This window comes from Ambystoma mexicanum, chromosome 5p (genome assembly GCF_040938575.1).
Source record: "Ambystoma mexicanum isolate Mex_15411 chromosome 5p, UKY_AmexF1_1, whole genome shotgun sequence".
NCBI lineage: Eukaryota > Metazoa > Chordata > Amphibia > Caudata > Ambystomatidae > Ambystoma > Ambystoma mexicanum.
The window spans coordinates 61,154,359-61,179,595 of record NC_090930.1 but is presented as its reverse complement, the minus strand read 5'-3'; the positions used below and the strand labels follow the sequence as shown (position 1 = coordinate 61,179,595).

The 25,237-nt window shown below is 47.3% G+C and overlaps 1 protein-coding gene across 4 annotated transcripts in view; it reads left to right on the top strand.

Moving 5' to 3' along the window:
• Nucleotides 1-25,237, top strand: part of KIF4A (kinesin family member 4A) — an 807,676-nt gene that overhangs the window by 565,905 nt on the left and 216,534 nt on the right. For all 4 annotated transcript variants that reach the window (XM_069612448.1, XM_069612449.1, XM_069612450.1 and 1 more), the window contains one exon: nucleotides 11,425-11,529. In XM_069612448.1, coding sequence (XP_069468549.1) covers nucleotides 11,425-11,529 — 105 coding nt within the window. The remainder of the gene's footprint in view (nucleotides 1-11,424; nucleotides 11,530-25,237) is intronic.

Sequence of the window (25,237 nt, the reverse complement as noted above, 5' to 3'; positions counted from 1 at the left end):
ACAGGGCTTTGATCAAGAAAGTTGTGATTACAACAGTCGGGCTCCCGCATCTTCCAATGAAGACACACAATAGGGTCACGACCCTCCACTTCAGGGATCGCGGCAGGCCCCGTCCCTAAGAAGACAGTCAACAACCATCCTTCTAAGGAGATGTTTTCACCAGAAGACTTCATGCTTCCCAGATCTTCTGACTGGGAGCCATCTCTAAGAACGACAGAGTATATTAAAGACAGGCTACACAAGCCTTTAGATAAAGAAGTCCGAGCAAGACTCAGAGCAGAATGACCACGACCTAGGATTCCAGATAAGATGGCGCTGACACCGGAGTTGGACTCCAAGATGATGACTTTCTTGTGTAAGAAAGTCAAGGACCCAAGAAAGGGCATTGATCGTGCTTGGAAATCTTGCCAAGACAAAGTGCTGGATGTCGTGGGTCCGCTAGCTAAAATGGACTTGGCAGAAGCAGCCATAGCCACTAATACGCCTGTGGACCCAGTGTTATCAGGCTGGGCTCAAAGAGCCATTTGTTTGTTGGGCAATGACAGCTGCGCCATTTCTGCGGAGCGCCACAAAGGGATCCTTTTTAAGATCGATGTCACACTCTCTGAGCTAGCAGATACCGAGTCAGGAGCAGCTGCCCAAGGTCTACTCTTTGGCTACTCCTTCGTCAAGGAGATGTCTAAATTTGTGGGTACCTTTACCGCGCTTGACAAAGCGCAATCCTCAATCAAGAGGTCTGAAGATTTTCGCCAGGGCCGGTCGAGGTAGAGGTCGCTCATCCGGCTGATACTCTATCAATCGAAGACCTCAGCAATCCAGGGATCAAGCCTGGCAGGACCGCACAGACACCTTCCCTTCGAGAGGGCGAGGAAGAGGTCGTGGCTGGAGGAGAGCTGCCTGGCACCCAGCACAGCAACAAACCACAGGTCAGTCTGCCTACTACAGCGCCCGCGCCATTAACGCCTATAGGGGGGAGGCTAGCTCCTTTTGCGCATGCATGGGGTTACTTATCTGGGGATGCGTGGGTCAGAGACAGTTTGCGGCATGGGCCTGGAATTTTTTGCACAACCTTTTCAGACAGGTCATCCCATTCCGATCACAATGTCCAAAGAGCATGAGATAGCGCTGGACAAGGAAATCCAAGCTTTAGCACTGAAACGAGCGATTTGTCCGTGCAAAAATTCAAGGGGGGTTTCTTCAGCACCATATTTCTGGTGCGCAGAAAGTGAGTCCAGTCATAAACCTCAAGACCCTCGCCGATTTATTTTTTTTGTTTTTTTTTTTTGTCGTCTATCGGCATTTCAAAATGAAGGGTATTCACATGCTCAGGGATCTCCTGAGACCCAACGACTGGCTTATGCGCCTGGACCTGAAGGATGCGTACCTTGTGCCCATACATCAGGACCACACAAGCTACCTGAGATTCTCCAGGAAACAGACTGGGAATTCACAAGCCTACCTTTTCGGTCTCTCTTCAGCTCCTTTGGCCTTCACCAAGCTCCTAAAACCAGTAGTGGCACATTTAAGAGAACAAGGCGTCGGACTGATAATATACTTGGAAGATATTATCTTCATGGCGCAATCTCAAGCTCTAGTAGAGCAGCAAACCAAGCTGGCCATAGACCTACTGCAGTCTCGGATTTCTCATAAATTGGGAGAAATCTATCCTCTGCATCCTAAAAACTCCAGGTTTTTGGATTAGTCGTCGACACCGAAGCGGCTCAACTCTGTCTTCCGGCGGCCAAGATCCACTCCACCAAACTGGAAATTCGCAGACTCCTGCAGAGGTAAGACATCTCTGCGAGACCTAGCAAGGGTAATAGGACTTCTCTCCACCTCCATCCAAGCTATTTTTCCCGGACCTCTGTACTATCGAGAGTTGCAGAGGATAAAGGGATTACATCTAAGGCACAGTCTTTCTAATTCACAGCGGATGACTCAATGGAACTCAACTGGTGGCTCTCGCACATGGAGGCCTGGAACGGCCGGGCGATATTCGGATCTGCCCCGGACATAGTGATAGTCAGACGCCAGCGGTTCCGGCTAGGGAGCGAGATGCGGTCCGGTGGCCACCGGAGGGACATGGTCGCTGCAGGAACTCGGAATGCACATAAATTGCCTAGAGCTCTTGGCGGGTACCTTCGCAGTACGCTCTTTTACCAAAGACAGTGTGAGCTGTTGTATCTTACTAAAGATGGACAACATTTCAGCGTTCCAATACATCAATCATCTGGGTGGCACCAAATCTCGGCCCTTAGCAGAACTGGCCAAAGACTTTTGGCATTACTGCCTAGAGCACCGGATTTCAGTAACAGCAGAGTACCTTCCGGGTCTTACGAACGTAGTAACGGATTGGTACTCCCTACAGTCGATTACAGCGACTGGAAGCTCCACAAGGAAGTCTTCCTTCGACTTCAGCAGGTCTGGGGTCCCATGTCCAAAGACCTGTTTGCCTCACGCCTGGATACTCAGCTACCGGCGTTTTTCGGCTGGAATCCAGATCCAGCAGCAACTGCAACGGATGCTTTTCTCCAACATTGGACCGAAGGAGTGCATTACGCCTCCCCCCTTGCAACATGATTGCGAAGGCCCGTCAAGAACAAGCAGAATTGGTTCTTGTAGCCCCGGTCTGGAACTCTCAGACCTGGTATCCAGTTCTTCTGGAACTTTCTTCGGATTTTCCAATCCTTCTACCCCAATTTCCGGATCTCCTGCTGGATCCCGCGGGGCGACGGCACCCTCTTCTTCTGCAAGGATCTCTGGTCCTAGCAGCCTGGAGGATTTCAGGTCTAGGTGGAGAGTTCCAGGCATGTCTCACACAGCAGTCAGCCTCATCGATGAGAGTTGGGCCCCACCCACACTCAAAAGATACTCTAACTCATGGAATACCTGGAGAAGCTGAAGCAAGGCAAAGGATTACATCCAGTTTCGGCACCTGTAGAGGAAATTCTGAATTTCCTGGCATCCTTAGCAGAAAAGGGTCTAGCCTAAAGAACTGTTTATGCATATCATTCTGCTATTTCACCAGGCCACGACCCCATAGAAGGAACTCCGGCAGGTGAGCATCAACTAGTATGTAGATTACTTAAGGGTGTCAGACTCTCAGCTCTGCCCCCGTCTCGTTACAGTAAACTATGGGATGTCATCAAAGTGTTTCCTATCCTGGCCTGATAATGAGGAATTATCTCGTACTGCCTTATCCGGCAAACTCACTACACTACTGTCTCGTCTCCTGCAGGAGGGTCTCTGATGTCAGACCCCTTCGATCTGGCAGGCAGAACCTTCTCACCTGATGGCATAGTGTTCCACATACATAGAAGAACGAAATCAAGAGTGATTTCTTATCCTGCCTTCAGAGAGCAGCCCAAGCTTTGCTTAGTCGGATGCCTTAAGGCTTACGAGAAAGACATGGCTTCCCTCAGGTCTTCAGCCGACGGACAACTCCTAATAGCCTTTCGTAAGCCACATAAACCAGTTTCCACCCCAACCCTAGCACGCTGGGTGAGGAGCACCTTAACCCAACGAGGAATAGATATCTTGCATTTTGGAGCCCACTCCGTAAGAGGAGCTATGGCTTCAAAGGCGTTCCAAGTCGGGATCTGACTGGAAGATATCATGAGAATGGCAGACTGGGCAAGCAAATCGGTATTCAAGCAATTCTACCTAAAACCAGTAGAACAGCCGGCATCTATTGTGGTAAGTAAGCTTTAAACGAGCATAATGGGAGCCTCCAGTCTTGACATAGAATAAAGATTTTCCATAATAACTTAGTAGAAAGTCTTAATTCTATTAAAGACACGGAGGCGAGCATTATCCCTCCCGGCGAGAAATTAGAATGTACCATGTGTAGAGATTATGTATCTATGTTGATAACTGACATAATTTTGAATACATTACGGTTTCAGATAACGCTAGCTATTTTTTCTCCCACCCTTCTAAGGGACATAGGGATGTAATATACCCGAACTAACTAATTATCTCTCGACAGTGTCTACCGACAAATCCACCTAATTCTTGGAACTTCTTTACCTGCTATTTCGAGTTGTTTTCAGTTCCGAATCTTCCATCAGTCAAGTTTGCAGCTTAGAAAGAGGAAGTGCATCATATTCAACACTGTTTATGTGGGGACTTGGCCTGTCATTGGAGGATATTGGTCACATGTTTATCTTGTGCTGAACTTTCCTCAGACCCCTGGGAAATGTAGTTTAATGTTATTTTTAGACTCTCAGGACATTGTCACTCCATTGTTAAATGTATTGTTACATATATTTTTTCTGCTTAAAAAAAAATAATCTTGCTGCTGAGCGCTTTCTTTAATCATTTAATAAAGAAAGAGAAGCATAATGCTTAATAGAATTAAGACTTTCTAGTAAGTTATTATGGAAAATCTATTTGATGGAAACTCAGGCCTCCTCCACCCATATATTCTACCACCTTGGACATGAGCTGCCTATATGAAGCATTAGCGTGTTCCCCAGCCTCTGGCCTTCCAAAATCCAGCTCAGGTGTGAGGTGTCTACCCCACTGTCCATCTGCAAATTTATTATCAAGGTCTTTCAACGTTGAGTCCCCAAATGAAACTTTCAGGCACATTTAGTGTGCCAAATTAGAGACCAAATGGTGCATCATTGTCTGAGGGTTCATTCTCCTCATATAGGAGAGACTTAAAATATTATTTTTCTAGGTAAAGGAACATACATTTTTTCAAACCTCAAGGGTTTGACCAAACTGGATTCGACAAAACCTTTTTTGACTTGGATGGCGCCATAGGTATGGGGCGCTCGACGCTGACGGTACAGCTGGTGTCTAGGGTGCAACCGGCATCGATGGCTCTGCTGGTGTCAATGGCTTAGCTGGCGTCGAAGGTGACACCGATGTTGAGGGTTTAGCTGGTGTCCAGGGCGCAGCAGGCGTCGATGTCGTTGACTAATGTTTGTTCTCGGCACAAAGGATCCTTCGATGACTTGTGATCGCGTCGAGGCCTCGGCAGCTCTCGATGAGGATCAGTCCTTTGGCTCGAGCCCTTTCCTTACCGGTTTCTTTGGAAGGCGCAGTAGGAGCATTGCTTTCCGTGGGTTTTTGCTTTTCAAATATCCAACATTACTGCTCTAAATGCTTCCCATTCTGCAGGTGTGGAGTTTTTTTTGTGGGACAAGATACCCTCTCTTGGGAGATGTCCAATGATGAACTTGAAGAAGGCGACCTATGGTTCCTCTTTTTGGACTTCCTCAACAGTGAGGAGTGGTGGGAGCTACTGCTCGATCTTGTAACTTTCTTCCTCCGAGGAGAGTCGCCTCGGTCTGGATAGATGGACATTTTATGGGGTTTCGACCTACCACCGATTTCCTTTTGTTCCTTCAGGGCATTTCCGGTCATCGACTGCCACTTGGAGCAGGCCAAGGTCTTATTCTCCACCCCGAGACACCATAGAGCTATACAGTGTGGGTCGGTGAACGACCTTTTCGAGTCACACGCTCGACACTTATTGAAACCGGTCTTCGGGGTAGTCGGTGTCGACGAAGAAGACCTACTTGCGAGTAATAAAGCGTGCCATATTCCTCAGCTATGGCTTTAGCAAAAAAAAAACTAACTGAAGCCAACGGGTGCTGCGTGTGCTATATATGCCTTCGATGACATCCTCGAGATGGAGGCCGTCGAGGGACAACGGGTCGACAGCATTGAAGCACAGCACCCTCTGCCGAAAATCTTTTCTGAAGCTGGATATCGAATTTCAAAGATGAGGAATGCGTGGAAGGACACAATCCTTTCGAAAGGGATGGACTGCTAAAGCCTTAAGGCCTCTGAAAAGTATTACAAGTCTTGAAACATGCTTACATGCTATTGTTGGTGCTGTTCATTTTATTCCTTCAACAGAATATTCAGATTTTTATAGTGGTTTTACTTAACTTTGAATTGCATTCGGCTGAATTATTGCATTTTATTTATTTGCATTTGTATAGCGCACCTGCAGCCCAGAGGCATCGTGGCGCTTGTTACAAGAAGTGTATAAACATTTTCAGTTGGCAAGGTTACATTGGTTTTCTATTGTGTATATTGATTGATATTTTATTTCTATCGCGCTCGTACACAAGTGTTTCTGAACCCTGCAAGGCAGGGGAACAGGGGAGAACAAAACAGCGATCTTACTAGGCCCAGTGACATTGAGAACGCGCAAGTGCATGGGAGAGGGGGGATGGGGAAGTGCATGGAAGGGGGGAGAGGTGGAAAGTGCGAAGCAGAGGAGAAACAGATAAATAATAAAGGCAACAAACAGTGGTAATACAGCCAGTAATTTGCAAGTGCTAGGTTTAAGGCAGCAGACAGGGTAGGTCTGATAAGTGCAGGACGAAAAAGGGAATGCTGTAGGGTACAGGTACAGACCCCAGTGCAAAGGGTGGCCCAGAGGCAGTGCGGGAGGGTGGCAGGATGAGCAGGTACCTGGGCACAAAAGACAGAGGGTGGCCAGGTGCACGGTGCCAAGAGAACAAATCAGCAGGGGAGAGGGGGAGCGAAGGCAGAAGAAAAGAGGAAGGTCTTGAGGTGAGTTTTAGAGTGGCAGGGAGACTGTTCCAGAGAGAGGCCCCAGCCGAAGACAGATCTACCCCCAACTCGTTTGTTAGAAAAACAACTGACCCTGAGTGAGTTGGAGGTAGAGGAGCGAAGAGCTCGAGAGGGGAGGTATTTGTGGAGGGATAGCTGAAGGTATTTTGGAACCAGGCCTCAGAAAGCCTTGTGGACAATGCAGAGGGTTTTGAATTTAATCCTTGCATCCACTGGGAGCCAGTGGAGAGATTTCAGAGCTGGAGAGATACGATCCCAGGGCTTGAGGCCAAGGACAAGTCTCGCAGTCCTGTTCTGGATTAGTTGCAGAGGGCGGAGAGTAGGGCCAGGTAGATTTAGATAGAGGCTGTTACAATAGTCCAAGCTAGAGCGAACCAGAGCTTAGGATACAATGAGCTTCTGAGGGTAGGAGAGGAAAGGCAGAGTACCTCTGAGGAGGTGCAGTCGGATATTTGACTTTTTAGAGACCTCAGATGTGGGCGGAGAAGGAAAGGGTGGAGTCAAAGATGACCCCGAGGTTCTTAGCCTCGCAGGTGGGGGTAGGAGGAGGGCCAATGGAGGCCGGCCAGAGAGTGAGAGGAAAGGATGGTGAAGGTGTGCCGATGAGGAGGATCTCCGTCTTGCTGGCATTCAGACAAAGATCATTGGCGGCACACCTATCTTGAATGGCAGTTGGGCAATCCGAGGGAGAGGAGGTGGCAGAGAGCAGCCTGAAAATGAGTTGAGCGTCAGCGTTACTGGAAATTTGAGCAGTAAATGCCAATGCAGTGGGTGAGAGTTGCCAGGTATTGGTTGAAAAGCCATGGCGAGAGGTTAGACCCCTGGGGAACACCACAGGTAGAGAGGAAGATTGATGAAAGGAAGGACCCAAGTTAGACCTGGGAGGGTCGATCTGGGAGGAAAGAGGTCAGCCAGGCCAGAGACTGATCAGTGATACCCAGGTTTTCACGGAGACGGTTGAGCAGGATGGTATGGTTGACCGAGTCGAAGGCAGAAGAGAGATCGAGGAGGATGATGACAGAGGGAATGTTGGAGTCAAGGTTGCTGAGCAGATCTTCCCGGATGTTTAGGAGAGCAGTTTCCGTGCTTCTGGCAGCTCTGAAGCCAGACTGGTGATCATGGAGAAAGCCAACATAATTGGAATGAAGGTTAAGCTGAGAGATGGCCAACTTTTCTAGGAGTTTGCCAAGAAAGGGAGTAATGGAAATTGGGTGATAGTTAGCTGGACAAGAAGGATCAGCTGTGGTTTTCTTGAGAAGAGGATGCACAAAGGAGTGCTTCAGAGGGGAGGGGAAGGATCCAGAGGCAAAGGAGTGGTTGCAAAAATCAGCAAGGGCCGGAGCAAGGGTGTCAATGTGGTCCTTCATGGTTTTAGAGGAACAGGGATGAACCTGTTTTGAAGAGGCTTTCATAGATCAGACTTGTCTAGCAACCTCGTCAGGGGTGAAAAGAGGAAAGGACGAGAAGGATGGTGGGAGGGTGGCTAAAGGAGGGTCAGCAAGCACAGATGGAGAGGGAAGAGGAGTGTGGGTGGAGAGGGTGGACAGGATATCCTGGGTTTTTGAGATGAAGTGAGAGGCAAGGGCATTGCAAAGAGCCTGGGAGGCAACAGGAGGGGTAGAGACTGCAGCAGGGTTGGCCAGCTCCTTGCAGATTTTATAGAGTTTGGCCGAGTTGTAAGATGCCGCAGAGACACGAGCTTGAATATGGACTCTCTTCTTGGTGAGGACAGAGTCGGTATTGCCTTTTTAGCAGGCGACAGGCCAGTTTGTCAGAGGATGAACAGGATGTCCTCCATTTCCTCTCAGCTGCCCTACACTTGCGTTGTGTAGCTAGGTCAGAGTCATACTAGGAATTGCACTTGGCTTTGGACTTCAAACGGATCCTCATGACAGCGGCAAGAGCATCAAGCCGATCAGAAATTGAAGAGTAGAGCAGAGACAGGGCTGTATCAGGATGAGAGACGGCCAAAGGTGGTTGGGGGGGGGGGGGTGGGTGGAATTGGCGGCAAAAGCCTCAACTGACACACGCTTCATGGGCTGGATGTCCAAGAAGGTAGCTGGCAGTGTTGGGGTAGGCTTGGCTTGGGGGGGAAGAGAGGGAGAGATGAGATGAGAGGAGGGAGTGATCGCTCCAGGAGAGAGGAGTGGTCAGAGGGATGGAGAGGGGGAGGTCAGAGGAGATCAAGACAGAGTGTGCCCTGCAGAGTGAGTCAGGCCAGAGGGGAGGATGGACAGGGAGAGGGAGACGCAGAGGTCACGGAAGAGTACAGAGGAGGAGCAAGGGGAGTCTAAATGTATATTTAGGGCACCGAGGAGGAGTTGAGTGGTAGAGGCCAGGAGGGTGAAGGAGAGGTCTGCCCACTCATAGAAATGAGATGATTTGACCAGGAGGCCGGTAGATGGTACCCACAATAAGAAAATGGGTAGGCGAGAGAGAAAGCCTACAGACAAGGCATTCAAAAGAGAAGTAGGTCTGAGTGGGAATGATAGAGGCAGGAATCCACTCGGGAAAGATCAGGGCTACTCCCCCACCGGACCGGGAGGATCTGGGTGCTGAGAGGATCTTGTAGCCATCAGGGAGGAGAGTGTCAAAGCTTGTAACAGAGCTGGCCATGAACCATGTCTCAGTAAGACTAAGGACATTGAGGTCTAATTCTTCAAGGAGGTGGCAGATGTCAGAGCAGTGTTTGACGGCAGAGCGAGAGTTGAGAGTGCCAATATGAAGGTTACCAGCCTTAAAGACCTTCTGGGAGGGGTACAGATCAGAGGAACGCCCTGTGGAGGAGAAAGAGCCCTAGGAGGGGCAGAGGAGGAGAGAGGGCAAGGTAGCCAAGGGGGTAGAGGAGGGGACAGCAGGAGATGAGAGGAAATTGATGCAAGGGAAGCGCCTATCAAAGAGCAGGTGCTTGGCCTGAGGGCCTTGGGCCATGACAGTGTCATTTAGGTAGACATTAATGATGACTTTAGAGGAGTCGAAGGAAGCCATGAGAACTTCCCAGCGAGTGCCACCATTAATGGGAGAGGAGATAGGGCAGAGCACAGAGACCATATGAGAAGTCCATAGATCTGGCGAAGGAACGACAGAGGATGTCGATAAGGGTCTGTCTGGCGGAAGCATTGGAGTAGCTTTGAAATAGTACTCTAATAGTACTAAAGCCAATAGTATTGGCTTTGAAATAGTACTCGCCTATCTGAAGATTTACCTTTTCCTTGTGTGTGTATATATAAAATAACTATTTTGATATAACGAAGTGTGTATCTTTTGTGCCTATGTATTGTCCTAGTTTTTTTAACTAACCTACAGATCACATCTCCCTAAAATGAGCCTGGTTACTGTGCCAGAACTACCATTACCTTGAGTGGTACAGGCCTATATTAGAAATTGGAGCTGTGTACATCAAGGGGTCAGTTTTATGAAGTCCTAAACCAACCCCCATTTACCCCCACTCCCTTGGCCCCAGGTGGATTTTAGAAAAACAATCTAACATTTCCTAGAGTTGCTTTGCTGCTCTTGGGTTGCTGGAGTGCTGATTAGTGTTTGCGAGTTCGCCCATACACGTTCATCTAGGCCTCACGCTTATGTGCCTACGGGAAGCCTTCTCTGACCATTTTTGCAACCAAAAGTGTTACTTGCTAAAGAAGACTCCCTCTGGAACTTTTCAAACTTTCCACAGCTTGTGCCTGGCCTGTTTCTTTGTCCTCCGATCTGACTGACTCTCATAACTAGATTGGGATGGACTACTAAAGCCTATGGCCTTTGTGAAATAATTAAAAGTATGTACCTTCTTTATTGGTTTTGGTTCATCCATTTGTACCTGAAACAGATCTTCCGAAGGTTATTACAAAAGTTTGACTCTCCTTTGAATTGCATGCTGCCATTTAAACAGTATTACTAAAGTTATGTACTTACTGTAAAGATTACATTTGTTCTAGTTACTTATTGTGTTATAGTACTTACCTTTACGAAGAATTACTTTACCCTAGTGTGTATATATATAAAATAAACCATTATTTTATCTTAGTGCGTCAGCCCTTTCTCCCTCCTGATCTAAGCCTGGCTGCTCAGCCATTGCTGCCAACAAAATGTGGTTTGGTTCAGAACTATACTAAGAGTTTGAACTCTGTCCCAACTGTCTTCACAAGTCCTACAATTGGTGGACTTTTGTGCCATTCCTAACAAAAAACTATGAAACTTTCTTTGACGACAATATGAGCGGAACAAGCATTGTCTGATATGAGTGGAAGGCCTCAAAGTGTGCACCAAATCCAGCTAGTAACACAAGCACTGCCACGTACACAATGTAATTATTTGCTTCATGCAAAGACCACGCCATGGGGACGACTGCTCAGGGCTTCCCTGAGGCTCATGGTCTATTTCGACTGCAAGTGGTGAAAGCTCCAGGAGCTATTCCTGTTTGTCTGATGCGTAGGAAGTCTCAATTATTGTAATGAGTTCTGTAGAATTGCTTCCATTCACCCCTTTAGCATTAGGTTTATATAAACGCTTATAAGCCTTCCTAGAACTTGCCCTGATTCACAGTATTTGTCTGCTTTTACTTTACCTAAACCTCCACGCTTAAACTGGAACGAGCGCAGATGCCGGCAGAGTCCATAACCTCTGCTGAAACGCCATAGACTGCCAAAGCATATCTGGAGTTGGCTGAAAGGGGAGGCCTATGCTCATGCCTTGGAGGGGTGCACGTAGTCCATGTGGGCAATTGGAGTCTGTGGAAATTACTGCCTTTCTACACAGCTATTGATATGGTTACATTTCATCAATCCGTTGTATCTTTTGATTTGTCAGGAGTTTGTTCTGCTCTACTTACTCTGTAACCTTGTCCTGTTTTCTATGAACTTGCAGATCTTGTACCTGCTGAGCCAGTTGCAGCAAAAGCCACCCCTGACACCAGGACCACCCTCTGCGACCATGATGGAGAGCCAGCTGAAAGAGCGCTTAAAGCTACAGGTAAGCTGCTGCGTCTTACTGCGTGGGGTATGAATTCCAAACCCCCACACCTGAATGCCTTGGCGTGGTGTTGTGTACATCTCACTCGCAGCCAATAATGCAGGTTAATACTGCATTACCTACAAGGAGAAACAGTGACATTGTTTTAGGTTTAAAGCATGTTACCAATGTTTCCTTCCTCACTTTAAATTATCCCTTTTTTGTGTGCCTTCAAAGTATACTGTATTTAAATGGTTCTTAAGGGACGATATGAGTATGATAGGTGATAAACATTAGATCTTTCAGTACATGGTCAAATCCTTAACTGGATATCCTTTGTGTTGTCTGTACTAGACACCTGTCTGTTACTCTGAAAAGTAAAGCCTCTACAGTGTTTTAGAAGACCAAAACAGTGGTTTTATCAGTGTCCCAGTTAGTTTAAACTCTGTCCCATAGGGTTACACTGTCAGATGAGGGTTGGTGGTTGGGGGGAGAGGCAGGTAACTTGGCAGTCTGCCAACAACTGATCTGAAGACTTCAGAAGTTGTGCAGTGTGCTGTCTGAGGCTGGTGCTTCCAGGCCTATTGCCTCAATTCCTTGCAGCCTTTTAAACTTTTTTTTTTACAGCCAAACTAGAGCTCATCAGGGTGCCCAATTTCCCATCTAATGCATTCCTTAATCCCATATATTGCACCTCCAGCTGCCTTCAGAAACTGCTTCACCACCTGGGGTCACAGCTCCGTGTTAGAGTTGCACTCTGCAACTCTACGCATCCTGCACTGGGTATGGTGTCTGGTTCAGAACATATGTAGTCCCCTCTCCTCCTCCCCCATTTCTTTCTGCATACTGTATGCTTTGGGAAGGCTGTTAAACTTGATTTTTCTAATGGATTCCTTCCAAGGATTCCTTATCTTTTTCTCCCAGTGCAGCTGCTCTTGGCAAACCTTTCTGCAGCTGTAGGTAGCAGTGTGGCTACGCATCTGATCACCCCAACTCCTGAGTGCCGCACACTAGAAATGACATTGGGGCCTTTGTATATAGAAGCACTGCACCACAGTTCCTTTTTTCTGTGGGACTTTGCATGCTTCAAGAACTCTGCTTAGTTTTTTGACATTTTTGACGATTCTCTTTGACTGTTAGGACAGTTTTTGAATTCCAACTAAGCGCTTAGTAAAACCATTCAACTGAGACAGTACAAGACTCAGCTGTTAGTATAAGACTCTACCACTTCATGGTTCTACTAAGCCCTTAGTTGGACTTCAGAAAAACTGTATTAACACTGGTTGCAGTGGTGGGATAAGACTCAGTTGTAGGCAAAGCTCAGCGTTCCAGAGGAAGACTGTTCAAACAAGTGTTTTTCTTTAGTTGAGGGTCCAGGGACTTCAGAGAAGACGCCCTAGGAAGATTCCAGCAGTTGGCCTGGGTGAACTTGGTGAGACCTAATCACAGAAAACTCCCCAAATCTACACTGGAATCACAAGAGACTGGAGGTAAGTAAATGCCCAAGCCACCACAGTACCTCAGCAAAGAGGATTTTTCGGCAGGATCTGCATCCAAAAACCCAGGCGCTGCATTCCTTGTCAGGAGGACAGGTTTGGTACGATGGGACCGAGAAAAAAGTCTGACCATACAAATCGACCGAAAAATGCTGCCACCAAAGGTTTGAACACCAAAAGTTTGAACCTTTGGTGGTAGCATTGCAGGTAATTAAAAAAAAGACTGCAGGGGTGTCCCTGCAACACCCCGCTCACTATATTGTTACTGTGTGGCATAGTGAGCGGGGTGTTGCAGGGGACACCCCCGCTGCACACCCACCCAAAACCTTTTTGGAAATAAACAGGGGCTGCAGGGGTGTCCTCGCAACACCCCGCTCACTATACTTTAAAGTATAGTGAGCACTGGTTGCGGGGGAAACCCCTGCAGCCCCCGTAGTATGTAAGTGTTCACATGAGAAAGGTGCTAACTTTTGGTAGTTCGCACATTTCTCATGCGAACATTCCGGCCGTGGCAAAATCAGCCGCGGCCGGATCAATTAGAATCGAACAGAAGACAGGACCCTGGATGGGCTTTCAGCATGGATCCACACAGAAGGCTTCAGGCAAGGGTTTCTCCGCGGCTGGATGTGACTCTGGATTTGGCGCCCTTTTCAAGAGCGCAGAAGAAGACTGAATATCGCTAGTCAGATTCTCGTTGTTTGCAAGGTCCCTCACTCTGGTGAGGGGACTTTTTGGACTCTCTTCACGTGTCTGGAGGTCCAGCAAGGATGCCCACAAAGTCGGCAAGACGCGGAATTCAGAAGACTGTGCACCGCGCAATAGCTTGAGGTCCCAGGATATTGGTGGTATTGCAGCCCCGCAAGGTTGCAGCACCGTGTGGGATGGTTCAGAATGCAGGTGGTCTTGAGTTTAGAAGGGCTTGCAAGGTTCTGGGTGAGGGGGGTTGTTTTCGAAGTCCCCAGGTCGATTGGAAGGAAGGGTAGAAGCATGCTCTGGTTGCACAGCAGGCTCTCTGGTCGCTAGAACTCGACTCGCATGCGTTTTCATCCTTCAGTTTTGGTTCCAGTAGTAGACTACCTCTTCAGCTTCCACGATCAGACTTTTATTTAGGAAACCAGCCAATCAATCAGCCATGCAACATTCAAAGTTGGGGGGTGTTGGAGGTACTTTCAGGACAGCCAGCTGCCCAATTTGAACGGGATTCTCAGGCAGGCTGGAAGACAAAAGGCTGCAGAGTTTTGGACTCCTCCCTCGTTTCCTGCCTTCACAGGTACTCTGTAGCCCGGGCGGGGAGTCCACATGACTCCCGCTGAAGATAGAAATCACACACAGGCATTTCCCACCATGTATGTCGGGGGAGCGAGGAGGGTAAGACTGGCCATTTTGGTAAAATGATCACCCATGGGGTGCCTTTACCGGGGCTGTGCACATAGCCTGCAGTAAAGGTGCACCAAATTTAATAAAAATGATCACTGCCACCAGCCATTAAAGGTAAGTTTGTTCTTGTAACATAATTGTTCGTTTTAGTGCTAAAGGGGATACATTGTATCTCCCCAACACTCCACATAAGGTGGGGTGTGCTGGTTTCACTTAATAAATTGTAAAAGGGGTCCAAAGATACTTTCTACCCTTGCGAACTGTAGTTCACTCAAGGTTAGCACAAGAAAGTTAAATGGGGAGTCCCTAGGGCAACCCAGCAACAATAGGCTCTATTGACAAAAAGTTGTCGGAGGATAATGACACTATGGAAAGTCTTAAAAAATGACGCCCATAAAGAAATTTTCCGTGAGTGTATAAGGAAAAATAATCCACAAGTAAAATCAAAAGGTTCTGAGTTTGACCAGTCAGGAAGATGTATCATTACTATGGAAATATTACATAACCCCCAATTACTGCCTGCCCAGACACTGGAGCCTAGACAGGGACACCCAAGGGTTCCGCCAAAGGCAAAACGTGCACACTGAGCTCCCCCTCCCAGGATGGTAGAAGTGTTAACAAAGAACGCTAGTAATGGCAAAAAAGGGCGGCTCCAAGTTAGTACTTGGGTGCCGCTATTGTGCACTACTGAGACTATGGACATAGCCTGCAGCACAGAAATGACACAATAGTTGGTAAAGCACTGCCACCAGCCATAACTAGAGGGTTGTCAATGTGACTAAATAGTCACCGGAGCAGAGAGAAGCTGGATACTATGTATCCCTTTGACACTCCACATAAGGTGATGTGTGCCATTCTGACAAAAGTTTTGGTAGAGATACAAACTATTTCTATCCTTAGTAACAGTAGTAAGAAAATAATCTCAAAGGAGGGCCTTAGGGGTCCCCGCCAACAAGGAGCTGTGTGCTGCAGTAGTAAAACGCAGATGCCTTTAAGAGCTATGGAGCCGACAGACTCCATAGCACAGGTAGAATACAAAGAATGAATGAGTAGAACAATGCCCCACTCATTCAGGATTAAACGAAAAGAGTCCAGAAGTCCAGCAAAAAGTGCAGGGGGGTCTCAGTAGGAGAGGGGATGAACGAAAAAAATAACTCTCCCTAACACTTATCTAACACTCTGGTTTTAAGCCCTGCACAGGATTGCTCTTTACTGCCTTGGTGAGAGGCATGACACACCGGATAGGAAGATTTGCAAGTTGATTCGGCCCACGGGGCTTTGTGACTAAAAGGTGAAACTGTTCACTTTTCTCAAGGAGAAAAGAGCAAAACGGACTAGTTAGTTCTTCTGAAAGTCACACCGAAGAACAGCCACCGGTCTGCAAGAACTAAAAGAAACGGAAGCACCTCAAGAGGTGTAGTTCACCTGGGCGGATCTTTTGAATATTGTTTTTCTTTGAGGAAAAGAAGTCGCCATTCCATGGACTCCTTCGAAGACCAGGCAACTTGGGGACCTTTCCCTACCCTAATACTCTACTCCAGAGGCATGGGGGGCCTTCTGGCTTAAGGTGCTCTACATCTTTGTCAGTGGCTTGAGCGTAGACCGCTACATCCCCAGTGCTGACGTCTTTGTCGCAGAGCCAGCACACATTGACATCTCTTGGCCATATGCCTTTGCCACGTTGAAGATTGACAAAAACCGGTCTCAAGCACACCGCTCTTTTTTCAGACCTTGGTTTTCCAACCTAGACTTTACCATCCTATGCCGTCACCGGCGCAGACCACTGGTAGCACAGGAATTCCTCTGTAGTATGTTTCACAAGGAGGACATTTATGAGGCGCTAGCCCCCCATTCCCTTTGAATTGAAACCCCTATGCCCCAGGGAGTCTGGGGACTTTTAAGAGTAATTCTACGTAGAGGAAGTTGTGGTAGGTCTGGATACTTAAGGATGCATGCGGTCTGGACTCGATCCCGGAACTCTACCTGTTCCTTTCTCTGGGTAAACCTCAGATTTCTTTTCAGCACCCGCTAGCTAAACTGGTTTATATCTTGAGTTTATTCGTCTCCTCTCGACACCCGCAGTGTGAGTGACCTACTTTTCAACCAGGCAGGAGAAGCACCATTCCTTGAACTGTGGTCCAAACCGGCCTCGGCTCGAACTGTTGGCCGAGACATAGCCAAGAAGCATAAGCCTGCGCCTTCAGACTTTGTTTCTGTTGACCAAGCCGGCAGAACACATTCGTGTGGTCGACATGAGAGATTGTTTTGTTCCCACCAAATCCTCCAATCCTGCATGGACACTGTACACTGCGTGGCCAGGCCTTTAGTCAACAGGAGATGCATTTTGCTACGGAACATCCGGCTTTGCCCTGGATGTCAAGGCAAAACTTCTGGACGTGCCTTTAATGGCTGGTGGCAGTGAACCCTTTATTAATTTGGTACACCTTTACACAGCCCTGGGAAAGGTACCCATGGGTGCTCATTTTACCAAAATGGCCCCCGTCTTCTTTTTTTGCCAGTTCCTTGTCCTTTCTCATGACATCCAGGGTGGGAATATCCTTGGTGTAAACTTAACTTTGGCGTGAGACATTGGTCAAGTCCGCCCAGGCACCAGAGTCTTTGAAGGTAGGAAGCGAGGGAGGAGTCCAAAACTCTGCAGTCTTTTGTCTTCCAGCCTAGGTGTGAGAATCCAGTTCCAACTGGGAGGCTGGCTGTCGTGAAAGGATTGCCAAGCCGCCCCCTATGTAGTTTGAATATTGCAAGGCTTTTTGATTGGCTGGGCTCCTGCATAATAGTCCGATCCTGGAAGCTGAAGAGGTATTCGACCACTGAAACCGAAGAGGAAGATGAAGAAACCGCAGCTGAGACGATTTCCAGCGACAGGGGAGCCTGCTGTGTAACCGGAACCTGCTGTAGCCCTTCCTTCCACACGACCTGGGGACTCTGAAAACAACCCTGACCCAGAGCATGGTGGGACCCACTAGTCAATTTTAAGCCATCCCACGTTGTGCTGCAACCTTGCAGGGCTGGAATACCCCAATAACCTGGGACCTCGAGCCATTGTGCGTTGCACGGTCTTGCAAATTCTCACAAACTTTGTGGGTATCCTTCTGGATCTCCAAAGGCACAATTCCAGTCCGAAAAGTCCCCTCCCCAGGGTGCTGGACCTTGCAAACGACGAGAATCCGTCTAGTGATATTTTGTCTTCTGTGCTCCTGAAAAGGCGCTAAATCCACAGAGCTGCAGCCAGCTGCGAGGAAACTTTCTTTCCTGGAGCCTTCCCCTGTGATCCCTGCTGCAAAAGTCCTTCCAAAGTCCCATCATCTTGACAAAGGAATCAATCGACAACGTTTTTGCTGCAGATCCTGAAGTCTTCCTGCTGCAACAGGTGAGGTACTGTTGGCTGGGGTATTTTAAATACATTTAAGCCTTTGTGATGTCTTTATAGCTTTGGGGTGTTTTCTGTGATTGGGAGGCCACTCATCCAGTTCATCCAGACTCACTGCGGAATCTTCCTAGGGTGTCTTCTCTGAAGTCCCTGGACCCTCAACTAACTTTAAAGTGAAATACTTACTTGGCTGAACAGTCTTCCTCTGAGACCATCTACAGGAGGAATGATATCTCGCACTGAACGTCACCACCTCCTTGTGAGAAAAACAAAACCAGGTTTACCTGACGACGCCTGGAGCTCACTCACCCATCTAGCGCAAGTGTTGAATTATCCCCCCCTTCCCCACTTAAAGTGCACTAAAGAAAAGCTTGAGACCAGGCGTGGAGCTAAGGGAACAGCCTGGATGGCTTGGCCATCTGATGGAGCACTGAAGTGCAGTTTAAAGGTAAACCGCTTTAATATTACTGAGGATGCCCAGCATGTGAATCCATGAAAGATCAAATGCTGGAGAATCTCATCAATGCAGCTGCTGTAACAGAACACCCATAAGAAATGTAAGACTAAATAAAAGTCACATGCCAACACAACAAACTGGCATGCCCAAAGAAAACAAAATCCAGCACAAAGGATGTAAAAGAGCAGGGAAACCGGTCCACATCCTCCCGGCACCCAAACAAAACACATATGCCACCTATCAGCATAGATGCCTTTGGTGGTGGGTCTACTAGCAGAGAGCACATCAGGATGCCCTGCGACAAATCACACTCCTTATAACTCTACATTTCAGCAGCCAAGTATGAAGGTACATGCAGTTGATGATCTAATGCACAAGCCTCCCCTCTAATTGGTAGAGGTCTGCTTTCTGCAGAAGGCACCAGGGAGGGTGGATGGTCATGTCTGAACTTCGGGTACCACATTCTACGCAGTTCGGAGCGATCCTTTTGGACCAGAGCAGGCTTAGTCTTCCAAGAACCAGTGGCTTGACCTGGATATGTAGGAACACATTGACCAGGTCAAAATCTCATTCAACAGTGAAAGAGCCATCCTCTACCCCCACCACCCACCCCCCTGAAGCTCACCCCATCAATACCCTGGAACAGAACCACCTGTTACCGAAGGGTATCGGGGCGCAGGAGGAGACAAGGATATTTTCAGCTTGGTTACTGTGTTGTACACATATATGCAATAGGAGGTAGTCAAAAGGTATATACAACAGAAACGCAAGTCAACAAGTTGTGTAGTCAGGAGGTCAAGAAACATTGAGAAATTATATACAAACAGAATACGGCCGACGCGAGTGTCAGTGTTGCGACAGACCTTGGATGATAAATACAAGAGGAATTTGGGATGGGCTATCGGGCAGTATGTAGCAAGAGACAACATTATGTTCATTGTTGGATAATAGGTTGGGGTTGTTGGGTGGTGCTCTGAATTGGCGGTCATTTTCTTTAATCCAGTTAATGATAGTGTCTGAAGTGTATGTATGTTTGGTCTACCCTTAAGGCAAGGGCTAGGGTGTTCCACAGCTGAACAGCTTTGACTGGGAAGCTACACCCTCCAATTTTGGATCGTTTAAATCTATGTATCTTCAGGAAGTTTGTGTTGGCCATTCTTGTAGGAGGGTTAGCGTGGGGCAGCATTATTGAGGCACTTATGTGTGAGTGAAGCCGTTTTTAGCACAAGTTTGTCATTGGTGGTGAGCCAGTTGTTCATCTCTGAAATGTGATCATTTGTTTGAAATACCCAGCGCTGCTATGAGGACGTTTTGTAGAATCTGGATTTTATTCATGATATGCTTGTTGGCCCTCAGATTTAGTGCATTACAATAATCCAGTTTCTATAGAATTGGGCCTCTGGGCAGGGTAGTGCAGCTGTACTTGGAGAGGAAAGGCTTGGCTGCTCTAATTAGCTTGCAGGTGTAAGTGTCAGAGGCTATGGAGTTGACCTGTTTGGTGAAGGAGAGGGTGGCGTCCAAGTAGGAGCCTAATGTTTTAACTTCTTTAGCAACTATGATTGTGTTGCCATCAATGTCAAAGCTGGTGTATTTGTGTCAGTTTATTTAGATTAGGGGTGGTGCCGCCGAGGATGATGAGCTCAGTTTTGTCATCATTCAGGCATTGACCGTGGGTGGCCATCCATGCCTGGATGAGGTACACCCTATTCACCAAGGCCAAATTCTTGTCCTAATCTCCCGTCAGCGGTATGAGGATCTGAGTATCTGCATAGTTGGTATAGGTGATACCAAGACCATTGAAAAGGGGCTTAGTGAATATGTTGTACATGGTGGGTGAGACGAGCCTTGTGGCACCCCGCAAGTGATGGGGAATGGGGTCGGCAGATGCTAATGGTGAAAAGACACGCATGGTCCTATTATTCAGGAAGGATTGTATTCAGCATTTCGCTTCTTGCGAGAAGTGCGCAGCTGTGTCCAAATGGTTAGAGGACTTTGTGGTTTACAAAGTCAAACGCAGCTGATGGGTCAAGTAACAGTAACAGGGCGGTTTTACCATTGTCCCTGAGTACGTCGATTTGAGCCTCGAGGTCTATCAACGCTGTTTCGGTCCCGTGTTGGGGCCTGAAGCCTGACTGATGGACTCCTAAGAGATGGTTTTGTTCTAGATATTTCTGTATTTGAAGGTATGCTACCCTCTCTAATATTTTAAGCAGGAAGGGAGCTGTAGTGATGGGTCTATAGTTTGTGGGTATGGTGGGGTCTAGGGATTGTTCTTCGAGGTGTGGGAGTACCCAGGACTCCTTGAAGTTGTTGGCGATAGTACCAGTGGAAAAAGATGCGTTTGAGCTTCGAGATGAAGGGTGATGGGTCTCTGGCAGCATGTTTAATAATTTGGGCAGGGCATGGGTCTCCATGGATGTCCAGGTGGCTTCCTTTGTTGATTGGTCCCACCAACTCAAGGGGAGAAGTCGTCCATGCAGGGGCTTCTGTCAATGCGAACTTGGCGTTTCGGCACTGCAGCTGGGCTTCACCGGACAAACCAACGGTCCAGGAGGTGCAGTAGGCGTCCTCTACAAGTTCTTATTCGGTTCCTTCGTCCAGTGGTTGACTCTGCCTTGCAGGCCAAAAGACTCGCCTTTTATACATTTCTCTCCCTTTCGTTCCAGCCTAGCTATCAATCACCCAGCAGGGTGGCTGTCCTTGCCCAACAGTCAGCCAGCCAATCAGTTCATATGGGTCTCCTATGCGACTAAGCACAGGGAGTTTCTGGCACCTTCCACACTTCCTGCCTACCCCAGACACCCTGGAGCCAGAGGCGATTTTCACTCGTGAATCCCGCCAAAGGCAAAACAAACAATGACCAAACCTGGTTTGGCACGCAGGGTAAATCTCAAGAAGGACCTTTCCACAAAAATGGCACCCTGGGGTGCTGTACTGCAGCGGCGAACGCAGCCCGCGGCAAATGCACACCACAGTAGTAAAAACAAAACTACTGCCACCAGCCATTCAGTGAGGCAAGGGTAACATAAACATGTTACATGAGAAGTTAGACAAAAGGGATACTAGGTAACCCCTTCAGCACCCTATTGTATGATGGTGTGTGCTGGGTCTAAAATATTACAAATGTAAGTAGTCACTTTCACTTCACTTTACTGCTTTGGGAAACAGTAGTTTATCCCAGAGAAGGTATTTAAACCTTGTGGAAATCTAAGACTTCCCTGTGTCACTAGTGCTGTGTGCCACAATGTAAAAGATGATGCCTATGGAGTTTGTCAGACTCCACAACCAAAAGAAAGAGTAGAAGAATCGCATAATACATGTGTGGGGGGGAAAGGGTCTCACTCTCTCCGGGTAAAAAATAATCAAGTCCTCCAAATCCAGCAACGTTGCTGGGGGTCTGTAAGGTAGAGGGAATTGGCACATTTCTGAGAATTCTCCCTAACAGTAGTTCAAATGGAAAATCACAGTAACTCGAGAGGAGTCCCCTTGAAGCACAAGCTGAAAGGCCAGTGCAAGTGATTTGAGGTCAACTCAGAATAGGTTAAAATAACACTGCCCAAGGTAGGAAGCACCACAAATGGAAAAAGGATGCTGTACCCCAACCCACACCATAGCTGTGAACTAATGAATTTGTTCCAGCTGGATGCCTCCTGTTGGGTAAGAATTGATGCAGTCACGCTCTGAGACTACACAACACTTACTGCTTGGTATTAGATAACCCACCTTTTGGTATAGGTTTGTAATACACAAGTTGGTAGTGTGACTGAGCACACAGGCCTATCGCAGGAGTAAATGTGAGCTGTAGCAATGAAATCCGCAGATACAAGTAACACTTGCACTCAATGTTTCGGTTATAAATATTTAACATCAATTTTTAAATAAGCATTCTTTAAAAAGGCAATTCATGTAACAATGTAGCCGATCAAATTGTTATTGTCAAACACCTCGAACGGTCAGATTATCAAGACGGCAGTACCACTCCTTCCATCAAGACAGTGAACGTATTAAAACAAGGTTACCCCTTGGCAGCTACTCTCTATATATAACCTGTACACTGCAGACTGCGAAGATAATCTAAACTAGCGCTCTGAATCCTCCCAAAATGAACTCTATCCCAGTCATGATGTATGCAGATAACATTTTACTAGACAAAACGTCCGGGCTGCAGACAAGCCTACAACTCTTGGGAGAGTATATGAACGCAAATGAACTCTGTATCAATACCACTTAAACGAAAGTTATGTCATTGGTGAAACAACCTTTCAAGAAGCCAAAACCGCTGAACCTGACAATCGATGGGAACCGCCTAGATGAAGTTGTAACATTCAAATACCTAGGCATCATAATAAATCAAAGGTAGAAAAACAATGGATTACTAAGCTAGAAGGCAAAATGCAAGCCTTAGCTAGGCGAGGGTGTGTGATCCATCACAAATGCATAAAATGTTCTTTTAAGGGAATACACTCGTACTACAGAGTGTGATTCCAAGAATAACCTATGGAAGTGAAGCAATGCTTCATGTACAACCCATTAACTGGACAAGACTGGAAGCAATGTTCTGGCGCAAGATCCTGAGACTACCACCTTCCAATCCAATTAAAATGCGCCATGAAATAGCCACGCCGTCAATGTCAATAGTCAAATGGAAACAACTAGACATCTTGCGCAAATTGATGACGGCAGGATAACATACCAGCAATAGAAATATTGAGATCGTCCAACTGCCATGAATAACTTTTCTTACAAGCTTGGAAAGAAGACCTATTAAGACAATTGGCAAATGAAGATATTTCAGCCGAAATGCTTACACAAAGACCACAGCATGCCAAAATAAAATTGATGAAGAATGATTGGATAAAGACGTGTAAATCTAAAACAACGTATGCCAGGAATCGCCAATGTGTCACTGACTTACGTGCTATTAACGAGTTACCAAAATACCTGATAAAATTCCCAGATTCCACTATCCGTGCAACCTACATGGATCTCGGACTAAACACTCTGCATACTAGCGACAAATTAACCATGTCGCAGTTAATACCTGCCTCAGAGCAGTACTGTAGTTTCTGCAAAAACCACGAGATACCGGAAACGATATACCATTTGCTAATGGTCTGCCCTGAACTTACCCAAAAGAGACCTCTCTTTGGCACACACTTCAACATCTCCTATGGATGCTGAAACACGATGGACATTGATTATGAATGGACAGGAAAACAAACCCATTGTCATGATCTCTGCTTCCAAAAGATCAGGACTTGCCCGACTCCCTTGGAAGCAGACCCATAACCCCGGTTCCGAGTGCCAGCCAGTCCCAATTGGGACCTTTTGGACCCTGGCGCCAGTGGCACCAGGCTCATAAAGATGCCCAGTCCCAGCGCTGGAAGCGCCGGGCTCATAATGCTTGGGTGGACTTACCTGCAGCAGACCATGCTGCTTACTTACCTGCCAGTTGAACCCCTGATACTCTTCTGTTTGGGACTACTTTTCCTGTTGGGTGGGGCAGGAGCCACTCCCTAGGTTCAGAATACTGGAACTCTTCTGGAAAGCAGGAACTCTTTTCTTACCTAGGCGTGGCTGTGGAAGGAGACACCTAAGCACTACAGGAGGCTATTTAAACCACACCCGATGGATGAATCTTGCTTTGTGTTATTCTGCATTCTCTGCAGCAGAACGCTCATCGTGTCTTCTGCTTCTGATCCTGGGCCTAAGGGAACAAAGGCTTACCATCCTGGAATCCAGTCTTCAGCAGCACCTGTAAAGACAAAGAAAGAACAGGTTAGCACTACGGTCTTCAGTGGCAGCGCATCTCTTACCTGGTCCATCGGCTGTCACCAACGCCTCGCGCTGCATTCCGGCATCTGAAAGACAAAAGCTTACCAGCTCTTCGCACGCTCCGGAGGCCTTCGGCGCTGCATCCCGCATCTGAAAGACAAAAGAAGGTGCGTTTAAAGACATTGGGCAACTTTATTACTCACGTGCCATTACTCCTTCCCACGCCGAATCCAGTGGGTATTCCAGCACCCTTCAGCTTCTCTAAAGCTCCGAACTTGTACCTGCAAGATAAAAGGGACAGTTAGTGCGCATCGTGAAGCAGGCTACAAGCGCTTACTTACGTGCTTCCAGGCGCTTCTATTCCTCACGCGGGTTCGATCCTCAACTCTCATCAGCCCGCCATCCGCCATCGCCGGAACCCTGCAAAACAAGAGATATCATTACAAAAGACTTTTAAGACATTTGAAGTGCCCAGAACTTACCGTTCGTGCAGTTAACGACGGACAGCAGTCCTCTGAGGTCAAGAGGCCTGCACCCTTATCCAGTGAAGAAACTGGTTACGGCACCCTGCCCCGAGGCAGATGGAGAGCTCGGCGTTCACTTACCTAAGGTGAGGGCGTTAACCTTTGGGGTTCTACAGGAGAAGAGAAAGGGAAGAGGAGAGAGGCACCCAATAACCCCAGTTCATTAATCCCATATTTTCTATCTGCAGACATCTTACTCTTCGAGTCAGACATACAGTGCACAGAGGTCCAGCCCAAAGAGCCAACCGTGTGTTACACATCACCTTTGAAGATACGGCATTCACCCAGTCAAGACCGGCGCCTCTGCGGGAATCAGGTGAGCGTTACACCCATCTTTACAGTTGTGCAATTCCTACTGAATGTTTTAGAACTGGATACTAGAACATCTGCGAAATCTAAAAATGGTTCAATGACCGTTAGGTTAGATGAACTTTCGCAAGAATACAGGCATCTGCGTAGATAGATATTTACAGAGAAACGGAATGTGTAACTCAATCCTATGAATGAAGTTTATAATGAACTATATGATTTAAAAAAACAAAATATTGACTTTAAAATTACTTTTCAGAATCAGCACAAGTGAGTGGATAATCTTTGGATATGCTTCTTCTCCAGCATGGGGTCTGGCATGGATTCACATGCTCATGAATATTCCCCGTCAGGCTGGGAATCCTCGGTAAAGAAAAAATCAGTATCAGTTTCGTTTCTGATC